This window comes from Myxine glutinosa, chromosome 7 (genome assembly GCF_964187855.1).
Source record: "Myxine glutinosa chromosome 7, kmMyxGlut1.1, whole genome shotgun sequence".
NCBI classification, from domain to species: domain Eukaryota; kingdom Metazoa; phylum Chordata; class Myxini; order Myxiniformes; family Myxinidae; genus Myxine; species Myxine glutinosa.
The window spans coordinates 9,873,542-9,897,123 of record NC_136267.1 but is presented as its reverse complement, the minus strand read 5'-3'; the positions used below and the strand labels follow the sequence as shown (position 1 = coordinate 9,897,123).

The 23,582-nt window shown below is 46.1% G+C and overlaps 1 protein-coding gene across 2 annotated transcripts in view; it reads right to left on the bottom strand.

The window, feature by feature from the left end:
• Positions 1–23,582, bottom strand: part of LOC137430975 (uncharacterized) — a 183,123-nt gene that overhangs the window by 129,307 nt on the left and 30,234 nt on the right. For both annotated transcript variants that reach the window (XM_068121787.2, XM_068121788.2), the window contains exon 4: positions 17,729–18,335. In XM_068121787.2, coding sequence (XP_067977888.2) covers positions 17,729–18,335 — 607 coding nt within the window. The remainder of the gene's footprint in view (positions 1–17,728; positions 18,336–23,582) is intronic.

Here is a 23,582-nt window from a genome sequence, read left to right as displayed (position 1 = left end):
GAATCATCACTGTTTGGAGGACGGTACAGAACACATTTGAACAAAAGGTGGGAGCGGAGAGGAAGCCGTAGCCAGAGGTACTCCTGGGGGTGGGGTGGAGAGAGAGCAGTGCAAGGAGAGTGAGGAAGAGAGTTTTTGATAAAGATAGCCACCCCACCACCAGGGCGAGGCTCAGGTCTATCCTACTGGAGGAGGGAGTAACCAGGGAGAGATATTAAGGAATCAGAGACATCTTGAAGGAGGAAAGTTTCTGTTAAGCAGATTAAGTCTGGTTTGTCAGAAGCAACCTAAATGGAGAGATCAATCAGGTTTGAGCAAAGGCCCCGGATGTTTGAGGTCCATACCGTTAATGAGGAGAGAGGGGGAGCATCGGGTGCAGGACAGGGGAGGGGAGGAGCAGGGTCAGATGAAGGATGGGAGGGGGAGGTAGGAAGAGCAGTTGATAGTGTGTCAGAGATTACAGAAGAGTTACAAGAAAGGGAAGGATGAGGAGGACGAAAGGTTTGATGGTGATGGGATGAGGCACAGTGAGGGGTTGTTTGAGTGGGGGGGGGGGGGCAGAGGAAAGTAGAAGGTTGGGGGAGGTGGAGGTATGAGATAGAAGGGAGACGAAGTGGGGAGGAGGCAGCTTTGAGAAGGAGGTGGGCGGAGGGAGAATTTGGGAGGGATGGTTGGGGTGGAGATATGAAGGGGAGGGGTTTGGGGGGAGTTTTGAATGGGAGGGGCAAGGGGGGAGTTTAGGAGGGGAAGGGCAAGGGGGGAGTTTAGGAGGGGAGGGCCAAGGGGGGAGTTTAGGAGGGGAGGGGCAAGGAGGGAGATTTGGTGGGGAGGGGCAAGGGGGGAGATTTGGAGGGGAGGGGCAAGGGGGGAGATTTGGAGGGGAGGGGCAAGGGGGGAGTTTAGAAAGTGGATGATTAATCAAAGACGAACATTTATAACAAATTGGGTTTGTTGTGATTTTCAAGTTAGCGATCCGTTTAAGAACGATGGAGGAGGGGTGGAATGAATGAGAATTTAGAGCATGTAGTGACAAAGAATTAGAAGAGATTGAATATTTTTTTGAAATGGAATGAGTTGAAGAGGAAATTGAAAGGAGCCTTTTAAATAGGAAGAAAAACAGCGTGTTGTAATAAACCACGGAATAAAACACTGAAGGGGAAAGTTTAAACATATTTAAACAGAACCGTGAAGAACAATCTTATATTCACAAAAATACCAATGGGGAGAGGGAGCCTAGAGGGACAACCACGAGTCACTTGAACAGGGCAAAAGGTGGAAGGCAAGGGGATAATGGGGGCGGGGAGGGACAGCGCACATGGACAGAGGCGCATGATGGGACAAAAGCACACGAGGAGAAAGGGGAAAAAAATTTTTGTTTGTTTTTGGGGGGGGGTGGGGGTTACAACGTTAGACAAAGAGTAGATGTTCAGTGAAGTTTGGGGGAGAAGGGAAAATCAAAAAACCAAAAAACCTAGCAAAAACAGCGAAGGAAGGAAGAAACTTCAACGGGGGAAGCCTGAGGCTGCAAGGCCTCACACGCAGAAAACAGAAACGATTAATTTATGAAAGATAAACACCGAGAAACTTCCAAGGGGCACACTATAGGTTCACACACTGAAAGATAAATATAGTTTCAACAAAATACAATTGTGAATAATGACAACTTTGAAAACGTGGAGACCGTGTGGAGCTTCGAAAATCCGTCACGTCGTCTCCAAGATCTCGCAAGATGCAGTGGGATTTGGAACCTGGGACTAAATTTTTTCGACAAGATTTTGGACACCAATTGTGCTATTGGCCGTAACAATTGGTGTCTGGGAGTGGGATTTGGGGCCCGAACCAAATTTTCTCATCTGTTAAAAAAGATTTGGTCAAAATTTCGAGCGGCCGAAATTTTTATTAAAAGAACCAAATTAAATCATGCCATGGATAACCAAGGCGATCGGATGCCGGTGGGGGAAAACGAGGGAGTAATAGAGAGGAGTTAGAGTCAACCCAGGACCCCAGGGAAGAAGTGGGAGTAATGGAAGAGGGAATGGAAGGTGCGGTAGTGGGGGTTGCAGGCGCACAAAATGGCGGCGCCTCGCACATGGCGACGAGGGCCGCGCCCGCTGCGCAAGTGGGATGGATGAATATCCAGGACCTCATTGCGCAGCTGCAGGCAGCCATGCAAATGGGATTGGGAAACCAAATTGAGCAATTGGGAAGCCAAATTGGGGGGTTGAGAAATGATATGGGCATCCAAATTGGCGGATTGAGAAATGATATGGGCAACCACATTGGCGGATTGAGAAATGAGATGGGAAGCCAAATTGGGGGGTTAGAAAGTAAATTCAGGGCCCAATTGGAGGACGAGAGTAGCCAAATGAACGAAGGGATAACGGGGTTGGAAAACAGAATGGCCACCCAGGAGAACCAAATGGAAGGAATGGAGGACGGGTTAATGGGGTTTGGAAACAGAGTGGGTGGCCAGATAGAGCAGATGGAGAGAGACATAGACCGCAGATCGGGCGGAAAGGTTGCGGGGGTACGCGACGAGGTAACGCGGCTTGAGAAGCGCGGGTTAAGCGAGCTGGAGCAAAGCACAGCCGGGTGGACCGGGATAGAAATCGCGACCCGGGGTATGGGGAAGCCGGCGACCGCCGAAGTAGAGAATTTTATTTTATTAGCGCCAGCGGTCGTCGAGGAAAGAGATTGAAATGAAAGAAATAGTCGAAATTGGGATTCAAGAGACGGCAGAGATAGAAATTAAATCGAGGGAAGAAATGGACTGCACTCAAAGTCCGTGTTCACATCATGATTCCGTACTTGCTAATCCTTATAAAGATTTGAAGGTGCGTGTGGAGAAGAGGATCCCAAAGGTGAGCCGGGCTGTATATGGCGCGAAAAGGTTTGGCGCAAGAGGATTTTTCGCGTGCTTGGGATCCAGACGGCACCCGGGCGTTCGTGGAAGGTCCTTTGTGCGGTGTAAAAGTGAGATGTACGAGAGAAAATAGCGCGCGTGTGCGAATGGCGCCGGAGCGCGAGTGCATTACAGAGTGCGAGGGAGAATGCACGGCGGAGTGTATGTGTGAAACAGAGTACGGGAGTGAGAGTGAGGGTGATACAGCGAGTGAGATTGATGAGGAGCGGGTGCGAGGATGCACACCTGAGTTGGTTGTGGTGAGTGTGCGGGAGAGCACACCAGAGCGCGTTATTGGGTGTGCAAAAGAGTGCACACCCGTGGGTAAGGGTGCGCTGAGTGGGTGTGCAATGAAGTGCACACCCGTGATTGTTACAGAGGATGTAACGGGGTGTGCGAGTAGTGTGAGCGCCAGGGTGTGTGCGGGGATGTGTGTTAACGGAGTGTGGAGCGGAAGAGAATGCACGAGCGAGTGCAGTAATAGATTGCACGGAGTGCATGGGATGTGCGAGTGAGAAAAAGAACGCGTGGTGTGGGCATGCGAATGGAGCATCGATGCTGACCGGGGCAGCGGTTAGGCCGACGTATAGCCGACGCGAGCTCTCGGGGCGTGGTGCGCTTTGTGGGCTGCGGGGGCCGGCGGGGACCGTTGCCGCGTCGCTCCTGCAAGGAGTGCCGTGCACGATTCGGGCCGGGCTCCGCCCTGTATGGTCGGTGCGGCGCCATAGCGGCGAGCGGCGCGATTCCGGGGGAGAAAGGCCAGGTCGGACCTTCGCCCCCTAGCGGGGGCGGTGCTCTGACCGGGCGAGGTTGGGTCATCGGGCCGGAGACCGCAAGGGTCCGTGCCAAGATGGACCCTGGAATCTCGGTCCGACAAAACCTCCTCCCCAGAATCGAGGGTGCCGGACGGACCCAACCTACAGGAGACAGACCACCGTATGCATTGCCGGCTTTTCGAAGCCGAGCAGTAAGAATGTATTTCCACCCCGAGAGGCTCAGAGTAGTGGACGATTGGTAATAGTGATAGTAATGGTGATAGTGATGTAGAGGGATGGTAGCCCTTCCACCCCTCACATCCTTTTGGGCAGGGGAGCTATAGGTTTATGGGGTGGCAGTACAAACTAGCCCAGGAGGGTTAGGATAATGTATAGGGATCTAGAAATGACTATAGGTGACCGAGATTTAAGTAGTGACATTGTACCTGTAGTGGGGACGTAGAGTAGAGTAGTTGGTTGATAATGACGTGGGATGTGCGTAGTATAAGGGATGACGGGGAGCACTAGTATTAGAAGGGAGTACATAGCTTAATTGATGCTGTGTGTATGAGAATCTTTGTGGTGAGCATGATGAAATGAGGTATTGCGTATGGAAGTTCCTGGTCGTGCTGGTGAAATGAGGAATCGAGAGGCAATGCTCGTGAAAGATTGTGTGTGTAAAACTGTATGAGCAGAGTCGTGTGTACAAGTGTAATGTGTTGAGTGATTGGCTTGCATGGTGTGCAAGTGGAGAGTAGTATGGAATAAATGGTATGGAATGAATGGTGTGGAGTGGGAGTGTGGAATGAGTGAAGTGGAGTGCATGGTGCGAAGGAGTGAATGGGGAAAGGATGGACCCCTTCACAAGTACCCCGGGAGGGTAGTTTAAAGTTAGGTAGAGGGAGTAGGTAAATTTTGGTTGGATATTGGCATCTGTGGTGCGGAAAGTAGCAGAGTACTGCTTGGATTGGTGCATGAGTAAAGTGAAATGGCTGGGCGTGTGGCCTGTTAGTGAGAATGGTTAAATGGGCACTCCGCCACTGGTAGTCTGTCGGCCAGGTGAGGCCGCAGGTAGGCTCTGGGAGCCAGGTAATAGAGTTCAGTGGGGCCCGTGGATCCCAAGAGAGGACCCGGGTAGCCCGATGCCAGAGGGGGCATTAGAGGGGTAAGGGAGCCAGAGGGCCTTCCCCAGGTTAGGGTGAGGAGCTAGGTAAGCTAGGATGGCAACTACAGTGGCGGAGGTGTGCAGGTGAGCGGACCTGCTGGTAAGCCACATGACCCAGCCCCGAAATTGTGCGAGGGCACGGGGAGAAAAATCGGGGGAGTGAGACCCCAAATTGAAGAACACCACAGACCGGTCAATTGGAATTCGGTTTTTAGAACCGCATAGTGTAAAGTGGCCAATGGATTGGCAGGCAAAGACCCCGGGTAGAGTAAAGAGAGTTAATGTCATTTAGAAGATAGATAGGAGAAAATCTCTTCGCACCATCCGCATCCACTCACCTAGGTGATAAGACTCCACACAAGATTTTGTAAACGATTTTTGAGAATGAAAGACACATCATGACGTGGGGGAGACATTGTTTGTGATTCCATCTCTTCCTTCTTGGGAGGGATTGGGAACGAATTTGGAATTAGAGGGAATGGGAAAGACAAGACGGTAGCGACGAATTTGTAAATCGTGTAAATACGGGGTAGGGGCAAGGATAGAGTAGGTGACATGGGGGGGACGAACGCTACGGACGAGCTTTCTCGGCTCGCTCTCCCACGCCCCTCATCTTACATTACCTTGTTTTGATGTGTACCCTTGCGCCCTTTCCCCCTGCTAACCTCTGCTTGTCTTCCTTCCCCACTCATGGACCATGTTATTTTGTGCCCGAGGGGGGTGTGCAGGTGTCTGCAGTTGTGCGCCCGCACCCTTGCTGCCTCCTGCCTGCACTGATGCACCATATGGACCACACGTTCTGTGGCCAGGCACCACTTATGGACCACACGTTCTGTGGCCTGGCACCACTTATGGACCACACGTTCTGTGGCCTGGAACCTCTGCTGGGACCGCCCATTGTTGCCAGCGGTGGGTTGGACCCATTGGTGGGTCTGCCTTTGGTGCCATTGCCTTTGGACCCATTGGTGGTTGGTGGATCTGCCTTGCGGACCACTGTTTTACGTGGCATCCATGCCCAACAGTGGACCACCTGAGTTGGCCCTGCTGGCCATATCAATAATAAAAAGCGGACGTGGTGTGTGCCCTTTGTATTAATAATAAAATAACATCAAGTAAGAAGATGAAGATCAAGCAAGATACATCGGCCCAGCAGAAAAGACATCAGACATCATTTATTAATTTTGAAATGTTTTGGTGCTGGTGCTTTTGGTGCATTTTTTTTCATGGATGGTGCTTTTTGTGCATTTTCTCTTTATGGTGCATTTTATGGGTAGATATGGTATGGTGTATTGGTGCAGTGCATGGCAATGGCATTTCCTCTTTTCAAATCATTCTTCTTTTCCCACAAAAGACAGGTCCTGGGTTGCAGTGTAAATAATTAGTCGTGTACTGTAAATAATGCTCCCCACCGGCTTTATGTGTAATTTGAAGACCATTCCGTAATTCGGTTAATTGTGGGCGTGAGTCAGTTAGGTAGGATGCAACGCAGCAGGTGGGACATATCTAGTGTTAAAACTGTCGCACTCAGGGTGAGGTTAAAAGTAGAGGGTAACCAACCTAAGTGTCACACTAATTTAAAAGATAGTTCCTTTTTTTTCGGCTCGGGCCGAGCCTGGAAAAATGGAGGGTGCAGTGTTGCGGTTTTAGAACCCACACTTGTGTAAACAATTACTTGTAAATATCCCATTATTAAAAAGTTAAAGGCTGCACCCCTAGTTAGTGCACAAGCAACATGTAGGCCACCATAGGAACTTAGTTATTTCATTATTATGTGTTTTAGATAAGGCCGTGTTTCCAATAGTTGAATCTATGTTGCATCAATCAAATAAGGAGTAGGCCCTTCCGTCCATTTTGCCAACCTCTCTCTCCCAGCGACGCCATTACGCGCCTCTTCCAGCAACAGCCACCTTAGCGCTCGCTCAAGCCGCCATAAACCATGCGGTCAGGCCAGAGGAAAAAGGGGGCGGAATGCCAGGAAGAGGGTGTGGCCTGTCAACCAGCCGTCAAAGGCGTGGCCGGTAAGCCCTCACCAGCCAACAAGGGCTGATGTAACATCACCGACAGGCATGGCTTTGTGAAGCGCGTAGTGATCGCGTGGCGCATGATATAAGCGCGAACGCAAAGCCCTTTCACAGGACTTATTCAGCGGCGCTCATTAAAGAGGACTCATGCGAGAGTGGCGCTATTAACGGACTGCGCACACGGACTTCTTTTGATGAGAGAGCGCTGGTTGGACTTGGTCGGGAGAGTGCATTGCAAAAGGACTTTGGTTGGAGACGCGCTTATTAACGAACTTGTCCAGGAGCGCACACGTACAGGACACCAGCCTCCCCCCTGCTATAAGTAAGGTCCGGTCGCGTTACACCGATACGCAGAGCTGCCTGCCGGGTTTTCGCCTGCGGAACCGGAGCCTGGACTGGAGCCTGGACCCCATCTACCTGGACCTTCCACCCTACCAGCTACAATCCCCATGTGAGTGTGTATGTTTGTCTGGGGTCCTAAGTTAAGACTGTTGTTAAGACTGCCCTGTGTCCTGCTTCTTCTTCTTCTTACTTTCTTGTACATTCTTTCCTTTCCTCTCTTTTTGTTTGTAATAAATTCACCTGTTCTTTCTGGTTTCGCCTTAATCCCTTCGCTTTCATCTTTTCTCAATTGAGTTCCTGTGGCATGATGAGGAACCGCTACAATCGGGTCTAGTCATTGTTAACGGCCCGAATAGCGGCTTGCTTCGCTCGGCGTGTCCATTAACGCTGTGGTTCGGGCGGGAGTTATCTCCTTGCTTTACGGCCGGTGGTAGTACTTAGGTAATTGGACTAAGACTCGACCAACAACCCTACTTACCACCGACCGGAAGGAACGTTATAACTTCCCAGGACTCGGGATGGCCAGCTAAAAGGACAAGGGGATTAACCCCCCCTTGATAAGGGGAGAGCCGACCCCCGAGATCCGTAACAATATAATAAAATGTTCACCGATTATATAATAAAATGTTCACCGATTATGTAATAAAATGATCACTGATTATATAATAAAATATTCACTTATTATATAATAAAAGGTTCACCGATTATATTACAAAATGTTAACCGATTATATAATAAAATATTCACTCATTATGTAATAACATTTTCACTCATTATATCATAAAATGTTCAATGATTATATCATAAAATATTCACTTATTATATAATAAAAGGTTCACCGATTATATTACAAAATATTCACTTTTTTTTTTTTTGTATACAAGATCGAGGCTCGTGAAAGAGCGAACATTAATCACACCGAAAGACAAACAGACACATAAAACAAATAACATCGGGAGCGGTAGACAAGATGGGGAGAGAGGGGGAAGGACACAAACACAACATTTGAGAGCAGGGACCGAGAGACATGGAGACATCGAGAGATCTGTGGGAGGGAGAGGGCTTTGGGGGGGAGGGGGGGGGACCATTTCATACCCATTTCGACCCTTTTGAGACATATACACCTTCTTCAACACTTTTCAGATCTATTGACTTTTAAGACCATTTGGACACTTTTTACCCCTTTTGCTCTTTCTGATTATATAATAAAATATTCACTCATGTAATCACATTTTCACTCATTATATCATAAAATGTTCAATGATTATATCATAAAATATTCACTTATTATATAATAAAAGGTTCACCGATTATATTACAAAATATTCACTGATTATATAATAAAATATTCACTCATGTAATCACATTTTCACTCATTATATCATAAAATGTTCACTGATTAGATCATAAAATATTTCCTGATCATATAATAAAAGGTTCACTGTTTGTTTTTGTTTTTTGTCTGTTTTTTATTTTTGTTTTTTTTTATTTTATACAGAGTCGAGGCTCGTGAAAGAGCTAACATTTATCAAACAAACAAATCAAACAAACAAGCAAACAAAGTATATAAAAAGGGGAGCGGTCGACAAGATGGGGAGATAAGGGGAGGAAGCACACAAACACAACATTTGAGAGCAGGGACATCGGGAGATGTGTGGGAGGGAGAGGGCCTGCGGGGGAGGGGGCAGGATAGGTATAAAACGCAAGGACACCAAGGACTTCCAGGAAAGAAGTCGGCACCTCAAAAAGTGGATTTGGGGTGAAATTAGCGGGGGTAGAAAAGATCTAGGTTTTGGATTGGGGAAGATGAGATGGTGGTAAACAGCCGTTTTAAAGACCTGGAGGGAGGAGTGGGATTGAAGAGAGTGAGGGAGTTTGTTCCAGAGGCGGGAGAAAAGAGGAATGAAGGAGTGAAGGTGAGCAGAGAGTCTTGATTTTGGCAGTTTAACCATAAGAGGGTTGCAGGGAGATCTTGTGCGACCTGTAGGAATATTTGGGGGACAGAGCCCAGAGAGAGCTGGGGGAGCAAGGCTGGAGAGGAGTCGGTAGAAGACGGAAAGACCACCAACCTGCCTGCGGTGAGTAAGTGAAAGGCCCTCGGAGATAGCATCATCGCGGGAGATTCCAATGATTCTGAATGCTTTGGTTTCAACAGCGTGAAGACGAGCTAGGTGTGAGGCAGGAGCACAAGCCCAGAGGGGAGAGCAGTACTCCATTGAGCTGCGGATGAAAGCCTTGTATGTGGTGAGAAGCTCAGGTGTGCCAAGGAAGGACTTCGCATGACGGAGGATGCCCAGTCGGCGACTGGCGTTGGAGGCCAGCTTGGAAATGTGGTTTTCCCAGGAAAGATCATGGCAGATAGTGAGACCCAAAAGCTTGAGTGACAGAACTTCTTGGAGAGGATTATTCAAAGTAATAAGCCGATTCGATAAGTAATAAGTAAGTAATAAGTCGGTTCTAAAGTAATAGTCGATTTGACGTTCCTATGTACTCAATACCCAACCTAGAAATGTTCTATCCAATGAACTTTTTTCGTTGATTTGTACTCCCATGGGGTCCTAGAACAAATTCAGCTCGGTTGCCCAAATTTCAAGTTTGGGCAACTCTGGTAATTTGCATAAATCCAATATTGCCGCCGGGCGCCATTTTGAAAATTTAACTTTTAAACAACTTGCCCAATAAATAATGATATGTAATACATCTTTTAAGGGGTTTTGGGGTGTGTAGAATCTATTTCTTCTGTTATTTTTTTCAATTTAAGGTGAAGATCAGGTGCAAAAGGTCAGGTTAAGTGTCATTTTCGTAAATGCCGAGTGGGTTGCCTGTGGTTTGTTCAATAACTAGTTTCTAGTCCCCAGGATGGATAAAGAAAGATGGCGGATGCACTGAACGAGTTTGCTATCTAAGTTCTGTAACTTTGGGGAGATAGGTCAAGTATGTTCTCAAGAATAAGGTCAAGCGCAACAATGAAAGGCCAGTAATAGACCTTGAGAACATTTTTCTCCGGCTATTGATGATTGGTCAGCGGCGACAGTTGAAGCTTGAACCTCTGTTTGCCTACGAACTGTGTGTAGTACCTTCATCGCTCATCGATGGTTTTTTTTTTTTTTTTTTTTTTTGTATGCAAGATCGAGGCTCGTGAAAGAGCGAACATTAATCACACATAAAGACAAACCGACACATAAAACATATAACATCGGGAGCGGTAGACAAGATGGGGAGAGAGGGGGAAGGACACAAACACAACATTTGAGAGCAGGGACCGAGAGACATGGAGACATCGAGAGATCTGAGAGAGGGCGAGGGCTTTGGGGGGGGGGGGGCATGGGAAGGGGGCGGTGGGAGAGGTATAAAACATATGGACACTGCCAGGACTTCCAGGAAAGAAGTTGGAATTTCAAACAAGGTGGATCTGGGGTGAATTAGCGGGGGTAGAAAAGATCAAGGTTTTGGATGGGGGAAGATAAGAGATGGTGGTGAACAGCTGTTTTAAAGACCTGGAGGGAGGAGTGGGATTGAAGGGAGTGAGGGAGTTTGTTCCAGAGGCGGGAGAAAAGAGGAATGAAAGAGTGAAGGTGAGCAGAGAGCCGAGATTTCGGCAGTTTAACCATCAGAGGGTTGCTGGCAGATCTTGTGCGACCTGTAAGAATATTTGGGGGACAGAGCACAGAGAGAGCTGGGGGTGCAAGGCCGGAGAGGAGTCGGTAGAAGACAGAAAGACCACCTACCTGCCTGCGGTGAGTGAGTGAAAGGCCCTCAGAGATAGCTTCATCGCGGGAGATTCCAATAATTCTGAAAGCTTTGGTTTCAACAGCGTGAAGCCGAGCTAGGTGTGAGGCAGGAGCACCGGCCCATAGGGGAGAACAGTATTCCATTGAGCTGCGGATGAAAGCCTTGTATGTGGTGAGGAGCTCAGGTGTGCCGAGGAAGGACTTCGCACGACGGAGGATGCCCAGTCGGCGACTGGCTTTGGAGGCCAGCTTGGAAATGTGGTTTTCCCAAGAAAGATCATGGCAGATAGTGAGACCCAAAATCTTGAGCGACAGAACTTCTTGGAGAGGATTGTTGAGAAAGTAGATGGGAGGGTTGTCCAGTCGATCTTTTCGGAGAGACATAGTAAGAGTGTGAGATTTGTCAGGATTGAAAGACATGTTCCACTTGTTTGACCAGTCTGTGATTTTGTCCAGGTCTTCAGAGAGTGAGGAGGCAGCAGACTGCCGATCTGAGGGAAGAGGAATGGAGCGGCAGAGAGTGGAGTCATCAGCAAAGAGATAGAGAGGATTTTCGAGAGAGTCAGAGAGATCATTGATGAAGACCAGAAAAAGCACGGGGCCCAGAACACTGCCTTGGGGAACTCCAGCCTGAACAGGAAGAGGAGATGAGAGAAACCCATTCAGGGCCACACGTTGACGACTAGAGAGGAAGTCCGCCAGCCATGCGTGGAGATTTCCATGGATACCAAACGAGGAGAGTTTGGTGAGCAGAGCGGGGTGCCAGACCGTGTCGAAGGCACGTGATATGTCGAGGGAGACAGCTCTAATTTCCTGTTTGGCATTGAGGACCTCCATCCATTGTTGAGACAGCAGAAGCAGCATGTCCAGAGTAGAGTGACCTGGTCTGAAACCAAATTGATGATCAGAGATCAAGCCATTGGAGAAGAGGAAAGATTTCATATCCGAAGCAATGATGGATTCCATGACTTTGCTGATAATTGGGAGAAGGCTGATTGGTCTGTAGTTGCTAGGATCTGTTTTTGCACCTTTTTTGTGCAAAGCGGTGATGTTGGCTGATTTCCAAGCAGATGGCAGTTGACCTTGAGCAAAAGAGAGGGTGAAGAGAACAGAGAGAGGGTGAGATAGAGCAGCAGAGCAGGATTTTAGGACCCGTGGGCTGATGCCGTCGGGTCCAGTTGCAGAATCAGAGTCGAGGGTTGACAGAAACTTTTCCACCTTGTCAGGAGGAAAGGACACGGAGTCCAGGAGCAGCAGGGTACGACTGGGTATGGTGGGTACAGAGAGGGATGGGTTTGGGACACAAGATTTAGAGGCAAACACAGAGTTGAGGCATTCAGCTTTTTCACGTGCGGAGTCAGCTGTGTAGCCGTTTGAGGTAAGGGAGGGGATGGAGGGGGAACAAACACCAGAAACGGATTTGACCAGACGCCACCAGGATTTGGAAGAGGGAGACAGATAAGAGAGTTCGGTCTTGAGAACGGAGAGATATTGTTTCCTGGCTCTCCTGAGGGTGGACACACACTTGTTTCGGGCTTTGTGAAAGGAAATGAGATTTCCTTCCGTTGGATTTGCTTTCCAGGAGACGAAGGCAAGTTGTTTCTGGGCAACAGCCTCACCACAAGATTCCGTGTACCATGGACGGGAGGAAGGGTATGACAACTGAAGACGAGATGGGATAAATCTGTGCATGAGAGAGAGCAATTTACTTTGGAAGAATTCCCAGGATGAGTTGATGTCAGAGGTGGTAGAGATGGGAGACCAGTCCAGATGATTGATGGCTGCTTGAAGACCGTGCCAGTTGGCCTGAGTGAAATGCCAGACTCGTCGACGCTGAGCAGGCTCCCTGAGGATGGTCAGAGAGATGTCCACTTTAACAAGGACATGATCAGATGATCCGATCGGAGCAGAAGAAGAGCAGCAGACATTTTCAGGGAAGTTAGTCATAACCAAGTCCAGAAGAGAAGATGTTCCGTTGACTGAGATCCGGGTCGGGAAATTGACAGATTGTGTCAGTCCCAGTGAGTCGCAGAAGTCCTTTGCTGAAGAGCCATGGCTGGTGAGAGAGGTACCCACACCCAGCCAACTGGCATGGTGACAATTGAAATCACCACATATGAGGAAGAGAGAGTTGGGATGAGTAGATAGAAGTTGGTCCATATCATCAGACAGCGAGATGTAGATGGAGTCATCACTGTTTGGTGGACGGTACAACACACATATGAACAAGAGGTGGGAGCGAAGGGGAAGCCGTAGCCAGAGGTATTCCTGGGGGTGAGGTGGAGAGAGTGCAGTGCAGGGCGAGTGAGGAGGAGAGTTTTTGATAAAGATAGCAACCCCACCTCCAGGACGAGGCTCAGGTCTATCATACCGGAGGAGGGAGTAGCCCGGGAGAGATACTATGGAATCAGAGACATCATAAAGGAGGAAAGTTTCTGTTAAGCAGATCACGTCTGGTTTGACAGAAGCAACCTGTATGGAGAGATCAATTAAGTTTGAACGAAGGCCCCGGATGTTTGAGGTCCATACCGTTAATGAAGAGGAAGGGGGAGCATCAGATACAGAACAGGGGGGAGGAGGGGTAGGGTAAGATGTGGAAGAGGTGGAAGAGATAGGGAGAGCTGTTGAAGGTGTGTCAGAGATTTCAGAATAGCTCGGAGAAAGGGAAGGATGGGGCGGACAAAAGGTTTGATGGTGATTGGGTGAGCCACAATGAGGTGTTATTTGAGGAGGGGGAAGAGCGAGGCAGAAGGTTGGGGGAGATGGAGGTGAGAGTTTGAAGGGGGAAGAAGCGGGGAGGACGCTTTGAGGAGGGGGAGTGAGAGGGGGGAAATTGAGAAGCAATGAGGGTGGGGAGATTTGAAGGGGAGGGGTGAGGGGGGAGTTTGGGAGGGAAGGGACAAGGGGAGGGATTTGAAAGGGATGGGATATGGGGGAGATTTGGAGGGGAGGGGTGAGGCAGGAGTCTAGGAGGGGAGGGGCGAGGGGGCGTCTTGGCGGGGAGGGGTGAGGGGGTAGTTTAGGAGGGAGGGGGCAAGGGGGGAGATTTGAAAGGGATGGGTGATGGGGAAGATTTGGAGGGGAGGGGTGATGGGGAAGATTTGGAGGGGAGGGGTTATGGGGAAGATTTGGAGGGGAGGGGTGAGATTGGATTTTTGAAAGTGTACGATTTATGGGAACGAACATTTATTGCAAAATGAGTTTCTTGTGACCTTCGAGTTAAAAATACGTTTAAGGACGCTGGATTGAGGATGGAGTGCAGGAGAGTTTAGGGGAACGAACATTTATTGCAAAATGAGTTTCTTGTGACCTTCGAGTTAAAAATACGTTTAAGGACGCTGGATGGAGGATGGAGTGCAGGAGAGTTTAGGGAATGTAGAAAAAAGGCACTATAGGAGATGGATATTTTTTTTGGGATGAATTGATTTGGTGAGCAAGTCGAAAGCAGCCTTTTAAAGAAGAAGAAGAAAAAGGTGTTATAAAATATGACGGAATACATAACTTGAGGGGAAAGTGTAAACATTGAAGGTTAATGAGTGAAAACTATCTGGGGAAATGGGGGAGAAACACGTGGTCGAAGAACGAACGAACGAATAAGAATGAATAAACGAATGAGAACAGAGAAGGAAATGTGTTTTTTTTTTTTTTTTTTTTTTTTTGAGTTGAGATTTACACAAGGAAGTAGGCTATGGGTGAAAAGCCTGGGAATACAGAGAACGAAAGTTATTGGATCACAAACGACGGACCGCTGAGAGAAAAACAAAGCCTCAAGGTTGTACAGTGCACACTGTACAAGGCCTCAAGACACGACACGGCAAACAGACGATCAATTTATGAAAGATAAACACCGAGAAACAACCAAAGTTGCACACAATAACTTCACACACCGAAAGAAGAGTTATGGTTGTCTCTGCAAAGGCAACAAGTCGGGTCTGGTCAAACGCCTCGGTGTGCTTGAGATCTTTCCAACTGCTCCTGACATTGTTATCGTGGATGTTTCACAACTGTTCTACCATATTGTCTGGCCACACGGTGGCAGTCCCTCAGATCTGATTGCGTCCATCCAGAGTCGTTTAAGTCAATATCCAGATCGTACTGAAAAGGTCGTTGTCTTCGACAAGTACCAAGATGTCATCTGTGCCAAGGATCATGAGAGAATGCGGCGAGCTGGTGAAGTTATCACCGACTATGAGCTCTCCATCAGCAGTCCTCTGCCCAAGAGAGATGCAATCCTGAAGAGCAAGAATAACAAACGGAGGCTGGCGAGCGTGTTGTGTACCTTCAATCTAGGAGACAATTCGGCGATGGAGACTCCGGACTATGGTGTGCTCGGTCATGACGAAGCAGACGTCACCATGATCTCCTATGTCCTTTAGGCTGCCAGACGTGGCCATGGCGTGATCCGTGTGCTTAGTGACGACACAGACGTGTTTGTCCTACTGGTCTATTGGGTGCATCGGGCGAAGCTGCAATGCGAGGTGCAGATGGAGCGGTGGGATCGGACAGTGCTGGACATCAAAGCCACCTGTGCTGACCTAGGGCCAAAATGTCTGCAGCTGCTTGGCACGCATGCCCTCAGCGGGTGCGACACAACATCATATCCATATGCCAAAGGGAAGATCCGTGCACTGAACATCTTGCTTGATGGGGACTTTCCAGGCTTGGCTGATGTCCTGGGTAAGGTGGGCACCACACAGGCAGATATGATGGAAGCAGCAAAACCTTTCTTCGTTGCTCTGTATGGTCAACCGCCAGGAACATCCATGGAGTCTGCCCGCTTCACACTCTTCACCAAAAAGGAGAAAAGTCCGAAAATCATGGCCCTGCCTCCAACATCTGCCAACCTGTTGCAGCATGTGCTGCGGGCTCATCTGCAGGTCATGTTGTGGAAAGCTGCAGATCACCAAGCCCCACCCGACGAGTCAGCCGATATCACTCGCTTTGGATGGGAGATCCGGGATGGCATCCCCATTCCTGTCATCGCTCAGGGTGACCCAGCTCCACCAGATCTGATTGACGTGATTTTGTGACAGTGTAGGGCACATGGCAAGAAGTGCAGGACCGAGGCATGTGGCTGTCACAAACAACATCTTTCATGCACGTCATACTGTAACTGCTCTGGTCAAGAGGGATGCTGCAATCCGTACACTAAGAAACGAGATGCTCAGACTGGAGATGAGGTTGATGTCGAGAGGGAGGATGTTCAAGGAGACGATTTTGAAGAGGGTGTGGATCAGGAGAGTGAAGGCGATGAGAATATTGACGATGGTATTGTTGATTCTGAAGACAATGAGATTATTGAGGATGAAGACGATGATGAGTGGGAGTAAAGATGAAGGTTATTCGGTGATACCCGGTATATACTTCATTACGGTTATGGCATATTGTTTAAAACCACCTTTTATCTGCAGTAATGCCAAGCCTTGTAACATCCTTACAATGACGTTTATGCATAATTACTTAATGCAATAGTTTTCCTCATCATGAAATGTGAATGGTCAAAGCAATGTGTTAGTTTCAATGTCATCTAAGCTAGGCTAATATCCATAATGATCTTTCTACTTTCTCAAAGACAAATGTGTCAAATGTTACATGATTATCCATTCCGTGGCATGAACATTAATAAACTATTAAAATGTCGTTTTGTTAAACTTTTCATCTGTTGTCCACCGAGAGGTCAAATTTGACCTTGACCTGAAATGACCTTCAGCACCTGAACTTGACCTTGAATTGAAAAAATAACAGAATAAATAGATTCTACACACCCCAAAACCCCTTAAAAGATGTATTTCATATCATTATTGGGCAAGTGGTTTAAAAGTTAGATTTTCAAAATGGCGCCCGGCAGCAATATTGGATTTATGCAAATTACCAGAGTTGCCCAAACTTGCAATTTGGGCAACCAAGCTGAATTTGTTCTAGGACCCCATGGGAGTACAAATCAACAAAAAAAAGTTCATATGAAAGAACATTTCTAGGTTCAAGAAATATCAAATCGACTATAAAGGGTTTGCTGGTTCTGAAGTTCACTCGCTATAAAGTGAATGGTTCGCTGGTGATAAATTCTCCCTCTTCTGCTTGTTGTTCTTCGTTCGTTTTTTCGAATGTAGCACAATGTTGCGAGTATCATCATCGGCTGCAGGAATGGCTGTGCTGCTGATGCAATGCCCTCTGCTGGTTAAGGCAGGAATTTGTCATTTATCCAAGGTGCAGGTGGTAACTCGCCTCCTTTTTGCAAAAGACACCTGGGATCTTTAGCGTCTACCAAGGAATGCTAGCAGGTGGGACACCCATTTGACGTCAATCCGAGGGACAGCACACACATTGATGAATCACCCTGCCTGTGAAACACTAGGATCACAGTTAATAGCTGGGTCGGGATTCGAGCCCTAGCTACACAGCTTAGAGGTGCGTGTGCATACCTCTAGGCCACCCTGTCAGTCCTCTACTTCCTGTGATACTCACCCATCACATCCTCACTTACTCACTTATCCTCTTCGTCCCAATGGGACATCCATCACATCCTGCACATTGCAAATTGAACCAAATGTTTATTTCAATAAAGGATTGTAAGACAGCATGGAATGTTAGTTTACACATTCCAAAGTCTCCCTGCTCCCCTTACTGTACGATAAGGTTAAGAATCCTCAAATTTGCACTAATGTCATTGTTCGTTGAAGATAATGCATTGTATATACATACATTTTGTCTTGGAGTACACACAGACACTGTAAAACACACAAACCTGTGATGGTGTTGTGAAGGCACCAATCATCTTTAGTGTGCTATAAATGGCAGCTGCGAGCAAATACCTGGAGCATTGCCACCGTGCGAACAACGCTTCTCTGTGACCCAGGGTGGGTGGCCCTTCGTGGTCCACACATGGCCCATGTCTCGGCACTGGAGGCGGTTTGATGTGCTGGTCTATGCTCCGAGGAAGCTGCTGCTCGAAAGGGCTCGGTGAGGAAATTGAGTAGGTTGACACTCGGGACGGCGAGGAAGAGAGCTGAGGCTTAAATCCCCTTGGAAATACAGTCTGAGGTTTGTTTGGCGACTGATAACGTGCCAACGGTCTTGCAGGCAAAAATGCAGATGGCTTACAATCAAGTGAAGGTGGCAAATGTGGTGCAGCTGGTGGGGGGTTGCTGCAATTTGGACGTGAGTGTAACATCAGTGATCCGACATTGCTATGATCATGCCCATCAGAGCTAGGGCATGTGGTGCTCCGACGTGATGCCGACAAAGGTCTCTGGTAGATGGCTGGCCCAGCAAGAGTCGATTTTGGACCAGCATAAGGCCGAATCGAGCTTGAAGGCGTCGACCTGAAGTTGTTTGCACTGCCAAACGGCCGAGGGCTCAAAATTGGGCCAGTGAACCGTGCTGACAGAGGAAGTGCAGGACTTGGACTTGCAGCTGCACCTTGGGTCAAACAGAGAATATAAAGGAAAAACAGCAAGTTTTGAAGATGCAACTTTTAATATCTTCAGATGCACAATGTTATTATTTACTGTTAACAAACAACAACAGCCCATTGATACAAGTGAATATCTTCAGATGCAAAATATTATTATTTACTGTTAAACAAACAACAATATTATTATTTACTGTTAAACAAGCAACAAAATTATTATTTACTGTTAAACAAACAACAATATTATTATTTACTGTTAAACAAACAACAATATTATTATTTACTGTTAAAAAACAACAATATTATTATTTACTGTGAAACAAACAACAATATTATTATTTACTGTTAAATAAACAACAATATTATTATTTACTGTTGACCAAACAACAATATTATTATTTACTGTCAAACAAACAACAACATTATTATTTACTGTTAAACAAACAACAACATTATTATTTACTGTTAAACAAACAACAATATTATTATTTACTGTTAAACAAACAACAACATTATTATTTACTGTTAAACAAACAACAATATTATTATTTACTTTTAAACAAACAACATTATTATTTACTGTTAAACAAACAACAATATTATTATTTACTGTTAAACAAACAACAATATTATAATTTACTGTTAAATAAACAACATTATTATTATTTACTGTTAAAAAACAACAATATTATTATTTACTGTTAAACAAACAACAATATCATTATTTACTGTTAAACAAACAACAATATCATTATTTACTGTTAAACAAACAACAATATTATTATTTACTGTTAAATAAACAACAATATTATTATTTACTGTTAAACAAACAACAATATTATTATTTACTGTTAAACAAACAACAATATTATTATTTACTGTTAAACAAACAACAATATTATTATTTACTGTTAAACAAACAACAACATTATTATTTACTGCTAAAAAACAACAATATTATTATTTACTGTTAAACAAACAACAATATTATTATTTACCATTAAACAAACAACAATATTATTATTTACTGTTGAACAACAACAACAACAACAACAACAACATGCATTTTAAGGCCATTTCCCCTGCTAGAGCGGGGGTTAGCCTTGTGGTCCCCATGACAATCTTCTCCATTTTGCCCTATTTTCTGCATCTCTCCTTGTTAACCCCCTTGCCCGCATTTCTTCTTCCACCATCTTTAGCCAAGTCTTTCTCGGTCTTCCCCGTCCTCTACTTCCTTCTACATTCATTTCCATCACTCTTCTCAACCAGTCACTTTCATCCTTCCTCAACACATGACCAAACCATCTCAACCTGTTCCTCTTCACAGCATCCATCACAGGCAATATTCCCATCATCGTTCGCAATTCATCATTTGTCTTTCTCTCTCTCAACGATACTCCGCACATCCATCGAACCATTCGCATTTCCACCCTTTCCAGCCTTCGTTGCTGCTCTACGTTCATTACCCATGTCTCGCTCCCATAAATCATAACACTTCTCACACATGCAGCATACACCTTTCCCTTCAGCTTCAGCGACACTCTCCTCCTCGTCAGCACGCCACTCAGATCCCGAAACTTCTTCCATGCACATCTCACTCGAGCAACCGTTGCCGAGTCTGATCCACCTTCTCCATTCAGCATGTCTCCGAGGTAGCAAAATGTTTTCACACCTTCCAGCTTCACTCCGTCTCCAAGATCCAACTCAACATTTCCTCCATCTGCAGCTCCCTCTGTGCACACCTTACATTTGAATGTAGCTGCCACACTGGTAAATGACCCTCTCAGACCACTACATTTTTGATAAACCCACTCAGCGCACATTGTACATTGAATGGAGTTCACTCCGACACCCTTCCTGCACACAGCACACGGCCACTTCCCAGTTCTTTTCACCTCACCACATGCTTTACCACTTGTCATCACCTTCGTCTTTCCGATATTCACCTTCAGACCTTTTGTCTCCATACATTCCTTCCACTTGTTCATCTTTTCCTTCAGTCCATCCATACTTTCTGCAATCAACACCAGATCATCTGCATACAACAACTCCCACGGTAAACCCTCCTTTACGTTCTGAGCCAGCACCTCCATCACAGCCACAAATAGTAGTGGACTTAGTACCGACCCCTGATGCACTCCCACCCTCACCTCAAACTCACCACTGTTCCCGTCCTTCGTCCTTACAGCTGTGCGCGCTCTTTTGTACATTGCCATCACGACTCTGATCAACCATTCCTCCACTCCTAACTTCCTCAATGCCCATGTCAATACTTTGCGTAGAACCCTTTCGAATGCTTTCTCCAGATCAACAAACCCAAAAAACAACTTCTTCCTCTTCTCCATGTACTTCTCCTGCAACTGCCTCACAATGAAAAGCACGTCTGTCGTTCCTCTTCCTGGCATAAATCCAAACTGCATTTCGTCGATCTTCACTTTCTTCCTTATCCTCCTCTCCAACACCCTTTCCAATACCTTCATTCCATGCTCCAATAACTTTATCGCTCGGTACGAGCCACACTCCAGAGGGTCACCTTTCCCCTTGTATAGAGGGACGACCGTACTCAGTTCCCAATCCACTGGAATGCGGCCTTCTTTCACCACCAGATTACAGATCTCTGTCATTCTCTTCACACCCCAACTTCCTGCTGCCTTCAACATATTTACTGTTAAACAAACAACAATATTATTATTTACTGTTAAACAAACAACAACATTATTATTTACTGTTAAAAAACAACAATATTATTATTTACTGTTAAACAAACAACAATATTATTATTTACTGTTAAACAAACAACATTATTATTTACTGTTAAAAAACAACAATATTATTATTTACTGTTAAACAAACAACAATATTATTATTTACTGTTAAACAAACAACAATATTATTATTTACTGTTCAACAACATTATTATTTACTGTTACATAAACAACAATATTATTATTATTTATAGTTAAACAAACAACAATATTATTATTTACTGTTAAATAAACAACATTATTATTATTTACTGTTCAACAAACAACAACAGCCAATTGATGTAAGGAATGCCTTGAGAAAAGGAGAAAGGAATGCCCCAATCCAATATGATGTTGATTTATTGAAGTTTTATTCGATTTTTATTCATGTCATTTTTATAATTTATGGATCCAAGGATCCTACTGAGAAAGTTTACATTTCATTTATGAACAAATTTTTATTGTAAACTATAAATAATTCTCTCAGACACCCGGCCTGTACATCTCATACAGGCCCAGCTTTGTGTGCAAACTCGATGCTTCATAAATGCCCTTCCATACCCTTCCTGCCTCAACGTCTTTCACTCCCTCACTTCCTCACCTCCTCACCTCCTCACCTCCTCAAATAGATGTAATCTATTGTCGTGCGATTCGCCCTCTGTGAAGACCGGGCAATCATGGATGGAATTGAGCTTACGTTGAGACGTTTCCAATTGATGGCGGATCATACACGAGACGGAATGAAGAATGCCGACTTTCCTTCACGGCCACAGGCATCTTCAACCCTCTGCAAACAATTAAACTCACACGAACACGAAATTTAGAATATACAAAAGGAATATTTATTAACGCAACCGGATAACGAAGGACGCGACATTAACTAAATCCCCTAATGAGTGCTCCTACACACAGATTTGCACACGGACGAGGGAAGAGAATAAATTAAAGGAACTGTTGTGTTTGTGAATGCGCATCTTATCTCTGTCTGCAGTCGTCCAGGCCTCAAACTCGCCATCCGGACGCGGCACTGTGCTTGGCGGGAAGGAGGCCTCAGTCCACCTCGTTCGTGCGCTGCCAGGCCCCAATGAGCCACCCGTTCACCCCGGTCCCATCCGCCGGCGTGCCACAGGCCTTCCGCGCGACTAAAACGGGTCGTATCAGCTCGCTCCTCCGGCCGTGCCTGGATCCGTCCACGTGTTCCTGGACTCCGCCCGGAACCGCGATGCACCCAACGTTTTCAACAGGGAAGAGAGAGTCGAGCGAAAAATGGTAAGCGGTCGAGGGAGCGGAATCATGAGGCAGCAAAGGGAAAAGGGGTCTGGGCAGGAAGGAGGCCAAAACGAGAAAAAGAAAATGCCGGCAAGAGAGTCATTTTGTCACTCGCGATGTGACGTCAGCGCTCTTTCCACCAATGGCCGCGTCACTTCTGTCTCATGCCATCGCTCGCTCGCCAATCAGTTCTGCTGCTTCCTTCCACCAATCAGTGGCCAGCTGGTGATGTGGCTGGCTGCGGCCCCATCGGCGGTGCCCCGATCTTGCTTCCTGCCTGTTCTTCCTGTAAGTCTTATTGTGGCGGAGGGAAATTAATTAATGTGTGCACTAATGGATCTATCTAAAGTATGAGAGTGCGTTGCTATACGGGACACCGGGTAGATCACAGGTTTCACACACGCGGGAATTAGCCTAATCCCTACAACTATTTAACACATGATCATCCTTGTATGATCACAGGTATACTCTTGATCCGACAAACCGCCTAAATAAAAATTACATCGAGATTCTCCAGCACGACAGACGAAGCATGATACCTATGCAGATCTACCTGGATCTCGATATGCCCTACCCAACCGACATAACACTATATTATAAAACAGGAGTGTCCGTCCGTCCGTCCATCCACAAACTACTCCCTCAGTTTTGGGGCTATCCCGCCAAACCTCGTGTGGAACTTTTAGGTGTCCCAGCGGATGTTCTAAGGTAGGTAGGAGGCTTCAAAAAATCCTCAATAAAATTATGATTTTGAAAATAACTTGATATGAACCTGCCACTAATCCGGAAGTGGGCAGATGACGGTATTGAGCTGGTTTGATAATATCCCCAATACAACCGTCATTTAAAACAGTATTTTGTTGAAGTATCAATTTATGATTGGAATGACGTTTGGAATCGAGTGAATATAATTACGATTTTGAATTCGTAATTGTATTGACCCAACCGTACGGAACTACTTCACATCCGGATTAAAATATTAGTTTATGTCACGAATGTTGGTAAAAGTTTGTTTTTTATATTAATGTTATTTAATTTGTGATTTGAGTTATGCTGTTTCGAATGAAAATAGAGATATTGAGTTCAAGTGAAGACCAAATGCCATGAGGGTTTATACGTTCTAAGCGTGACATTCGCAGATTCGCCATTGACTGGGTATAGAACCATTCAAACGGGTACGTTTTTTGTGCAAGTCCTTCACGAACCTGCTGTCCGTGCTTGATGTTCGACGACAGGTGGCAC